At 37.6% G+C, this 11,667-nt stretch overlaps 2 protein-coding genes across 2 annotated transcripts in view; one reads left to right on the plus strand and one right to left on the minus strand.

The window, feature by feature from the left end:
* The window catches only part of LOC309641685 (uncharacterized protein), a 406,435-nt gene that overhangs the window by 238,144 nt on the left and 156,624 nt on the right, over positions 1-11,667 (minus strand). The gene's annotated exons all lie outside the window — the stretch shown is intronic.
* Positions 1-11,667, plus strand: part of SLC15A5 (solute carrier family 15 member 5) — a 109,503-nt gene that overhangs the window by 40,080 nt on the left and 57,756 nt on the right. Inside the window, 1 exon segment of the mRNA XM_082421981.1 lies at positions 11,479-11,665. Coding sequence (XP_082278107.1) covers positions 11,479-11,665 — 187 coding nt within the window.

An 11,667-nucleotide genomic window follows, 5' to 3' on the forward strand; every position in this document is an offset into this window, starting at 1 on the left:
GAAATCAGGGGGAAAATACTAAGTCCAAAGTACTCTTTATAAATATATGTGATTTTAATACAATTTTAATGTAGTAATGGTCAAAGATTCACTTACTTATGAAGAAATATAAATGATTATAAGAAATTGAAGAAATTTGGGACTCTTCATTACTAACCTCTACCTTGGAATTAGATGGCTAATGAGTGAGTTATATTCTTAAATCATAGAATAATAGAGCTGGGAAAAAACTTAGAGATTAACTTATTCAACTACTTCATTTGTTGAAGAGGAAACTGAGGCTCAGAAAAATTAAGTGATTTTGAAGGGGATAAGGAGGTCATACAGTGAATAGTAGTGAAGGAAAAGCAGAACCTACCTTCTTATTCTTAGTACAATGCTTGCTTCGCTAAACCAGGGGTCAGCAAATTATTACCTGCAGGCCAAATCAGCCCACTGCCTTTTTCATATGTCCTGCAAGGTAAGAAGGTTTTTACATTTTTCTATGGTTTAAAAAAATCAAAAGAAGAAAAATGTTTTGTAACAAAAGACAATTATATGAAATTCAAAATTCAGTGTCTGTACCCACAGACATAGAAAACAAATTTATGACTACCAAAGGGGAAGGGGGGGTGGGGAGGACAAATTAGGAGTTTGGGATTAACATATACACACTACTATATATAAAATAGGTAACCAACAAGGACCTACTGTATAGCACAAGGAACTATACTCAATATTTTGTAATAGCTTTAAGGGAAAAGAATCTGAAGAAGAATATATATATATATATACGAATATATGAATCACTTTGCGGCACATCTGAAACTAACACAACAATGTAAATCAACTATACTTCAATTAAAAAGAAGAAAGTAGCCCGTGCACAACAACAAAGACCCAGTGCAGCCAAAAATAAATAAAATTAAATTCAAGAAAAAAAGGAAAAAAGTACAATTGTTAGAAAAGGATAAGTATAGAACTTCTGTTTGGTTAGAAGGATCCTGTCCTTCTAACCAAACAGAACAAAAACTTCTTCTTTAAAAGAAAAAAAATTCAGTATCCATAAATAAAGTTTTATTGGAACACAACCACTCCTGTTTGTTTGTCATAGTATGTCTGCTTATGCATGAAAACAGCAGAGCTGAGTAGGTGCAACAGAATCCACACGTGGAAATATTGTCTATCTGGCCTTTTACACAAAAGTTTGCTGACCCTTGTTGTAAACAATGCATGAAAGCTAGGCTCATTTAGCAGATTCAACCTCTCTCTTGACTCCACAAGAGTAAATGGAACAAAAACACAAAATTACTACCTGTATACATGTCATTAATAGCATGAAAACACACTCCCTCTTGCGAGCGCACCAGAATCACAACTAACTGCTGAATAATCATCAACAGGAAGACACTGGGACTCACCAAAAAAGATACCCCACATCCAAAGACAAAGGAGAAGTCTCAGTGAGATGGTAGGAGGGGCGCAATCACAATAAAATAAAATCCCATAACCGCTGGGTGGGTGACTCACAAACTGGAGAACACTTATACCACAGAAGTCCACCCACTGGAGTGAAGGTTCTGAGCCCCACATCAGGCTTCCCAATCTGGGGGTCTGGCAACAGGAGGAAGAATTCCCAGAGAATCAGACTTTGAAGGCTAGTGGGATTTGATTGCAGAACTTCCACAGGACTAGGGGAAACAGAGGTTCCACTCTTGGAGGGCACACACAAAATAGTGTGTGCATCAGGACCCAGGGGGAAGGAGCAGTGACCCCATAGGAGACTGAACCAGACCTACCTGCTAGTGTTGGAGGGTCTCCTGAAGAGGCAGGGGGTGGCTGTGACTCACTGAGGGGACAGGGACACTGGCAGCAGAAGTTCTGGGAAGTACTCCTTGGCGTGAGCCCTCCCGGAATCCACCATTAGCCTCACCAAAGAAACTGTAGGCCCGAGTGCTGGGTTGCCTCAGGCCAAACAACCAACAGGGAGGGAACTCAGCCTCACCCATCAGCAGAGAAGTGGATTAAAGTTTTTCTGAGCTCTGCCCACCAGAGCAACACCCAGCTCTACCCACCACCAGTCCCTCCAATCAGGAAGCTTGCACAAGCCTCTTAGATAGCCTCATCCACCAGAGGGCAGACAGCAGAAGCAAGAAAAACTACAATCCTGCAACCTGTGGAACAAAAACCAAATTCACAGAAAGACAGACAAAATGAAAAGGCAGAGGACTATGTACAAGATGAAGGAACATGATAAAACCCCAGAAAAACAACTAAATGAAGTGGAGGCAGGCAAACGTTCAGAAAAAGAATTCAGAATAGGGGCTTCCCTGGTGGCACAGTGGTTGAGAGTCTGCCTGCCGATGCAGGGGACACGGGTTTGAACCCTGGTCTGGGAGGATCCCACATTCCGTGAAGCAGCTGGGCCCGTGAGCCACAGCTGCTGAGCCTGCGCATCTGGAGCCTGTGCTCCGCAACAGGAGAGGCCGCGATGGTGAGAGGCCCACGCACCGTGATGAAGGGTGGCCCCCGCTTGCCGCAACTGGAGGGAGCCCTCGCACAGAAGCGAAGACCCAACACAGCCAAAAGTAAATAAATAAATAAATAAATAAAATATAAAAAAAAAAAAAAAGCAAAAAAGAATTCAGAATAATTATAGTGAAGATGATCCAGGACTTCGGAAAAAGAATGGAGGCAAAGATGGAGAAGATGCAAGAAATGTTTAACAAAGACCTAGAAGAATTAAAGAACAAACATCTAGAAGAATTAAAGAACAAACAAACAGAAATGAACAATACAATAACTGAACTGAAAAATACACTAGAAAGAATCAATAGCAGAATAACTGAGGCAGAAGAACGGATAAGTAACTTGGAAGACAGAATGGTAGAATTCACTGCTGCAGAACAGAATAAAGAAAAAAGAATGAAAAGAAATGAAGACCGCCTAAGAGACCTCTGGGACAACATTAAACGCACCAACGTTCGCATTATAGGGGTCCCAAAAGGAGAAGGGTGAGAGAAAAAACCCAAGAAAATATTTGAAGAGATTATAGTCAAAAATTTCCCTAACATGGGAAAGGAAATAGCCACCCAATTCCAGGAAGTGCAGAGAGTCCCAGGCAGGATAAACGCAAGGAGAAACACACCGAAACACATAGTAATCAAATTGACAAAAATTAAAGACAAAGAAAAATTATTAAAAGAAACAAGGGAAAAATGACAAATACAAGAGAACTCCCATAAGGTTAAGAGCTGATTCCTCAGCAGAAACTCTACAAGCCAGAAGGGAGTCGCACGATATACTTAAAGTGATGAAAGGGAAGAACGTACAACCAAGATTACTCTACCCCGCAAGGATCTCATTCAGATTCCACTGAGAAATCAAAAGCTTTACAGACAAGCAAAAGCTAAGAAAATTCAGCACCACCAAACCAGCTCTACAACAAATGCTAAAGGAATGTCTCTAAATGGGAAACACAAGAGAAGAAAAGGACCTACAAAAACAAACCTAAAACAATTAAGAAAATGGTAATAAGAACATACATATCAATAATTACCTTAAATGTGAATGGATTAAGTGCTCCAACCAAAAGACACAGGTTCGCTGAACGGATACAAAAACAAGACCCATATGTATTCTGTCTACAAGAGATGCCCTTTAGACCTAGGGACACATACAGACTGAAAGTGAGGGGGTGGAAAAAAATATTCCATGCAAATGGAAATCAAAAGAAAGCTTGAGTAGCTATACTCATATCAGATAAAATAGACTTTAAAATAAAGAATGTTACAAGAGGCAAGCAAGGACACTACATAATGATCAAGGGATCAATCCAAGAAGAAGATATACCAATTATAAATATATATGCACCCAACGTAGGAGCACCTCAATACATAAGGCAAATGCTAACAGCTCTAAAAGAGGAAATTGACAGTAACACAATAATAGTGGGGGACTTTAACACCTCACTTACACCAATGGACAGATCATCCAAACAGAAAATTAATAAGGAAACACAAGCGTTAAATGACACAATAGACCAGATAGATTTAATTGATATTTATAGGACATTCCATCCAAAAACAGCAGATTACACTTTTTTCTCAAGTGCCCACAGAACATTCTCCAGGATAGATCACATCTTGGGTCACAAATCAAGCCTCGGTAAATTTAAGAAAACTGAAATCATATTAAGCATCTTTTCTGACCACAGCGCTATGAGATTAGAAATCAATTACAGGGGAAAAAACGTAAAAAATACAAAAACATGGAGGCTAAACAATGTGTTACTAAATAACCAAGAGATCACTGAAGAAATCAAAGAAGAAATCAGAAAATACCTAGAGACAAATGACAACAAAAACATGATGATCCAAAACCTATGGGATTCAGCAAAAGCAGTTCTAAGAGGGAAGTTTACAGCAATACAATCCTACCTCAAGAAACAACAAAAATCTCAAATAAACAATCTAACCTTACACTTAAAGGGACTAGAGAAAGAAAAACAAAGAAAACCCAAAGTCCATAGAAGGTAAGAAATCATAAAGATCAGAGCAGAAATAAATGAAATAGAAACGAAGAAAACAATAGCAAAGATCAATAAAACTAAAAGTTTGTTCTTTGAGAAGATAAACAAAATTGACAAACCTTTAGCCAGACTCATCAAGAAAAAGAGGGGGAGGACTCAAATCAATAAAATTAGAAATGAAAAAGAAGTTACAATGGACACCGCAGAAATATAAAGCATCATGAGAGACTACTACAAGCAACTCTGTGCTAATAAAATGGACAACCTGGAAGAAATGGACACAGTCTTAGAAAGCTATAACCTTCCAAGACTGAACCAAGAAGAAACAGAAAATATAACAGACCAATCACAAGTAATGAAGTTGAAACTGTGATTAAAAATCTTCCAACAAACAAAAGTTCAGGACCTGATGGCTTCACAGGTGAATTCTATCAAACATTTAGAGAAGAGCTAACACCCATCCTTCTCAAACTCTTCTAAAAAACTGCAGAGGAAGGAACACTCCCAAACTCATTCTATGAGGCCACCACCACCCTGATAACAAAATCAGACAAAGATACTACAAAAAAAGAAAATTACAGACCTATATCACTGATGAATATAGATGCAAAAATCCTCAACAAAATACTAGCAAACAGAATCCAACAACACATCAAAAGGATCACACACCATGATCAAGTGTGATTTATCCCAGGGATGCAAGGATTCTTCAATATATGCAAATCAATCAATGTGATACACCATATTAACAAACTGAAGAATAAAAACCATATGATCATCTCAATAGATGTAGAAAAAGGTTTTGACAAAATTCTACACCCATTTATGATAAAGACTCTCCAGACAGTGGGCATAGAGGGAACCTACCTCAACATAATAAACATATATGACAAACCATAAAAGACAAACCCACAGCAAACATCATTCTCAATGGTGAAAAACTGAAAGCATTCCCTCTAAGATCAGGAACAAGACAAGGATGTCCACTCTTGCCACTATTATTCAACACAGTTTTGGAAGTCCTAGCCACGGCAATCAGAGAAGAAAAGGAAATAAAAGGAATACAAATTGGAAAAGAAGAAGTAAAACTGTCACTGTTTGCAGATGACATGATACTATACGTAGATAAGCCTAAAGATGCCAGCAGAAAATTACTAGAGGTAATCAATAAATTTGGTAAAGTAGCAGGATACAAAATTAATGCACAGAAATCTCTTGCATTCCTATACACTAACAATGAAAGATCAGAAAGAGACATTAAGGAAACAATCCCATTCACCATTGCAACAAAAAGAATAAAATACCTAGGAATAAACATACCTAAGGATGTAAATACCTGTACTCAGAAAAACTGTAAGACACTGATGAAAGAAATCAAAGATGACACAAACAGATGGAGAGATATACCATGTTCTTGGATTGGAAGAATCAATATTGTGAAAATGACTATACTACCCAAAGCAATCTACAGATTCAGTGCAATCCCTAGCAAATTACCAGTGACATTTTTTACAGAACTAGACCAAACAATCTTAAAATTTGTATGGAGACACAAAAGACCCCAAATAGCCAAAGCAATCTTGAGGGAAAAAAATGGAGCTGAAGGAATCAGACTCCCTGACTTCAGACTATACTATAAAGCTACAGTAATCAAGACAATATGGTACTGGCACAAAAACCGAAATATAAATCAATGGAACAGGATAGAAAGCCCAGAGATAAACCCACGCACCTATGGTCAACTAGTCTATGACAAAGGAGGCAAGGATATACAGTGGAGAAAAGCACCACTTCAATAAGTGGTGCTGGGAAAACTGGACAGATACATGTAAAAGAATGAAATTAGAACACTCCCTAACACCATACACAAAAATAAACTCAAAATAGATTAAAGACCTAAATGTAAGACTGGACACTATAAAATTCTTAGAGGAAAACATAGGAAGAACACTCTTCGACATAAATCACAGCAAGATCTTTTTTGTCCCACCTCCTAGAGTAATGGAAATAAAAACAGAAATAAACAAATGGGCCTAATGAAACTTAAAGGTTTTTGCACAGCAAAGGCAACTGTATACAAGATGAAAAGACAACCCTCAGTATAGGAGAAAATATTTGCAAAGGAATGAATGGACAAAGGATTAATCTCCAAATATATAAACAGCTCATGCAGCTCAATATTAAAACAAACAACCCAATCAAAAAATGGGCAGAAGACCTAAATAGACATTTCTCCAAAGAAGACATACAAATGGCCAAGAGGCACACGAAAAGCTGCTCAACATCACTAATTATTAGAGAAATGCAAATCAAAACTACAATGAGGTATCACCTCACACCAGTTAGAATGAGCATCATCAGAAAATCTACAAACAACAAATGCTGGAGAGAGTGTGGAGAAAAGGGAACCCTCCTACACTGCTGGTGGGAATGTAAATTGATACAGCCACTATGGAGAACAGTATGGAAGTTCCTTAAAAAACTAAAAATAGAATTACCATATGACCCAGCAATCCCACTACTAGGCATATACCCAGAGAAAACCATAATTCAAAAAGACACATGCACCCCAATGTTCATTGCAGCACTATTTACAATAGCCAGGTCATGGAAGCAACCTAAATGTCCATCAACAGACAAATGGATAAAGAAGAAGTGGTACATATATACAATGGAATATTACTCGGCCATAAAAAGGAACAAAATTGGGTCATTTGTAGAGACGTGGATGGATCTAGAGACTGTCATACAGAGTGAAGTAAGTCAGAAAGAGAAAAACAAATATTGTATATTAACGCATATATGTGGAATCTAGAAAAATGGTACAGATGAACCTGTTTGCAAGGTAGAAATAGAGACACAGATGTAGAGAACAAACGTATGGACACCAAGGGGGGAAGCGGCGGGGTGGTGGTGGTGGTGGTGTGATGAATTGGGAGATTGGGATTGATATGTAGACACTGATGTGTATAAAATTGATGACTAATAAGAACCTGCTGTATAAAAAAAATAAAAATCTAGAGGGGCTACATCGAAGATTCTGAAAGAAGCTGGGGATGTGCTCCTCTGACTTCTTCCAAGTAAGCAGTCTGCCTCACGTGCTGGAGACTGGTTTGTCACCCATGCTAGAAACCAACATCCATCCTCTACTACTAAGGGGGTTTTCAGATTCTTAAAGAAAGAGGCCGCAGAAAATATTACATTATATTCACACAGAAAATATAAGTAAAGCCAAGCCGAATGAATCAGCTTTTTCTAAAACCTCAACTCCAAAAACTCTTTCTTCACAGGAGTTAATATTTCACTTCATGTTGCCAAACAAAACAAACTTTCAGCAATGGTATCAGAGAGACTTGGTGTTGGGAAATACTTTCACTGAGGCTGAAGTCTGATCCGGTAGCCTCTATTCTCATGTTAACGTCCACCTTCCATTCCAAGAAACTCATTTAAACATATTTATCACTACAGGGTAGAAACAGTTTGTAAATCCAGGTTAGCTGTTTCTAACATATGCCAGGAGTATTCAAACACAGCGATTTCAGATGATAGAGTAATTGCTTGGAAGTTATTTGGATTATTTTAACATAACTGAACTAAGAGAATCCACATTAAACTTTGGGTGCTTGTTCCTGCAATAAGTAAATGTAACAACTGCTATTTATTAGCTGCTACATAATGCTGGAGTTGTGATGGGCTTCCCTAACTTTTAATCATAAGAGCCCTCAACCAGCTAAGGTCTTTTGCTAACTGTTGATGGTTAGACTTCAAGCTTTGGTAGTGGGTGTATTCTTTTAACCTCAGAAGGGGAGGAGAAAGATGGTAGTTTTGTAAGCTTGGATAGACACTCTAAGCCACAGCTTTGACACACAAGTAAAAGCATGATGCCTATTTAGTTCTAGGGTAGTGTAGGTGAGCAGATAAGGTGTGCATATCTACAGGTGAACTTTTAAAACATATCATCATTTGCATCCCACACACTTTAATCACTGTCTCCCATATTGTTCTAGAACTGTACTATTCAATATGGTAGCCACTTGTTGCTCTTGAGCATTTGGAATGTGCCTTGTCCAAAATGAAACATACTATATGTGTAAAATACCAGATTTTGAAGACTCAATATGAAAAAAAAAACATGTAAATATCTCATTAATAATTTTTATATTGATCATGCTAAAATATTTTTACTTTATTGGGTTAAATAAATGTATTAAAATTTTTAAAAATATCATGAAAACATCTTAGAATGGAGAAATTAATCATGAGTACAAAATTACTAATGGTTCCGTGGGACGCCTCGAACCTTCTGTGCAAATAGCACAAATTACTGATTCTTACCTTCATAATGTAGTGACACCTGATTTTTTTTTTACTAAGTTCGAGTCTTCTCTGCAAACTGTTACATATTTTTAAATTTAACATAAATTAGAATAAATTTTGATAAGCTAATTTTTAAGCATATCACCAAACCTAAATGCCTAGTTTATTGCAAAGAACAAATACTAATACTTATTTACCACCTATATGTGTCAGAGCCTCTAAAAGATGACTTCACAGTGTCTAATTTAACCCCCAAAGCAAGCCTAGAGGGCAGATTTTATTATTCTAAATTTGAGTCTCAGAGACATTAAGTGACTTGCAATTTGTTCTTGGTTACCCTACTAGCATATGGCAGAGTGACTATTCCTACCCCAGGCTGGTATCAATGCACACACTTTGCTGTTACCCACTATGCCTCTCTTGCAGCTGGGTTAAAAATTCCTGGTACAGACTATACAGGTTCCAAAATCATATACAGTAATGTTATACCAGAAACTTCAAAGAAAATGGTTAGAATGTACTTCTCAAGGGAGGCAGAGGAAACTTCCATTGGGATAGGCTGGAATAAGATTTTTGCCTCCAGATGAAATAATCACCAGTATAAAGGCAATCAAAATACCAAGAATAAAACATCATCGAATTCCATATTTTAAATTCAGTAGCCATTATTGACCTTCAGTTCCAAGACATACATTTAAAATACATTGATATTAAGGCCAATGATGTTGCCATTTGACATTACTGGCCATTCAAAGGTGAAAATGAATCTTTATTGACACCAGTTATTCCTGAACTCTCAGAGGCTTGTATGAAATAAAAGTATTTAAAATTTTAAAAGGAGATGATTTCAGAACTTGAGGCAGAAGCAGAAATGATTTCAAGCTTTCAAGACATCGGGGCCTTTTTTTAGATTATGCAATATATTAATATTGCTTCACTAAAGATTAATAGTACATTTGCCACATTATTAAGTTAACAGGTTTCTGTGTCTGTGATTCATGCCGATAATAACTTTATTCCTGTTAACAATAATTCTCGCTTGAAATCAGTAACAGAAACTTCCAAGTTGTGCTGAGATCCTTTCAGTCTTAGAGTAGTTCTGCTGCCAGCACTATTTTAAAAACCATCCTTCATTTTCCTCTGAGTGGGGATACATGCTTAATATTTTGATTGAACTAGGGCAGAACTAGCCAATACTCCCTTCCCTCTTGCCATCTGTACCCAGCCAAAACAATCCTGTTTACAATCCCAAGGGTCAAATTAAAGATTGGAAGATAAATTATCACCAGGACATATTTTATACAGATAGAAAGAATCTCAGTGAAAATGTGGTCCATTCCTGGGTTTAGGCAGTTAACATAGCAATAGGCTCATTTTACAACTGGCGGGCTGGTTAGCAGCTGTACTGACTTATGACTTTGCTTCTCCTTATACCTTCTCGAATTGCACAATTGATAATAGAGAAGGAGTTAGTGAAGGTTTCAAACAAGAAGTTGTCATCTGGATGTTTGAGCTGGGTTGCTCTCCCAGGATGGAGGTAAGGCAGGAATCCTAATGTAGTTCACACACTGTAAGAAAAAATGGAGAATCCATTCCTCAAGGACAAGACTTGGGTTGACTTTCTCACCAAGCCACTCAGTAGCTTTGTGTGCCCCTGGGAATTAAAGAAATACTCTGTGCTACTAAAGATAATGACAAAGATGTGATTATTGCAACACAGCTCATGAACTAGAAAAGTGAGGAGATGCCCCTTTTCCTGTGACATTGTGCTTTAGTTCTGATGTTGTGACCTAATGAGAGGTTAGGAATACTTGAAGAGACTCCAAGTTAATGTTAGAGTTTTAGTTAGTATTAGGGTTTTTTTAAAAATGAAGAAATTCTAACACTACCTTGAGGGTTTCCAGTGAGGTAGAGGTGTTGTTGGTGTTTTGTTTTTGTTTTTGTTTTTTTCATTTCTGCTACTTTATTGTGCAACTCTTTTCATGGAGTTCCCTTTTTGGTCCTCTAGTGCCACACAATTAGTTTAAAAGGAGAGTATAGACACAAGTATGTTTTCTCTCCCTTTTCTCGTTTTACTTGGCTTATGTTAAAAACAAGGCCAATCCAGGGAGCCTATAAAGACAGCCTACAACAAGTAATGTGTTTCCTCACTGGGTCCCCTCTTCTTAGGGAAAAATCATTCTTACCTATTTTGCCATCAAACTCGATGCTATTTAAAGGATCTAGTCTAGCCCCAGACTATTTTTTAATCCAGGTGAAAATGAAAGTCTTAATACTTTCTACTGGCTTTTGCTTTATTGTTGGGAAAAACAAAAAGCTTATCTGCTTATATGCAAAATTTGTTACTTGCTTTCTTATGTGTCATCCCAAGCACAAAATTAGGGTCACTTTTACTTTTCCAAGGAAAATTAAGAAGATAGACTAGATGACAAAATATTCGTCCATAAAGAATCAGTAGAATTGTCAATAGACTAAACACAGTTCCTACTCTCCTTTGTCAGTTCATAATCATGACCTTGAAGACCCGGGGAACATCCAGCTCATCTGTCACAGAGTACTGGCAAGGGACAAGGCATCTGCCACAGGACACTTCCTCCAAAGTTACTTTAACCATTGTCTTACTGAATGGCTCTTTCCCCCTTCAAATACAGATTCCTTCAGGATATTATCTGCAGACCATGAATTCCAACCTGAATTTGGGTGGATTTCTTCTGCCAGTTGCAGTAATGAATGTCGTCAGCATCCTACCACTACTAATTCTAGCTCCTTTCATGGAGTATTTCAGCACCTGCCTATTTCCCTCTAAGAGAGATGGCCCATTTCTGTTGGCATGCATTAGT

The sequence above is a fragment of the Balaenoptera physalus genome, assembly GCF_965194825.1.
Source record: "Balaenoptera physalus genome assembly, chromosome: 13".
Lineage (NCBI taxonomy): Eukaryota > Metazoa > Chordata > Mammalia > Artiodactyla > Balaenopteridae > Balaenoptera > Balaenoptera physalus.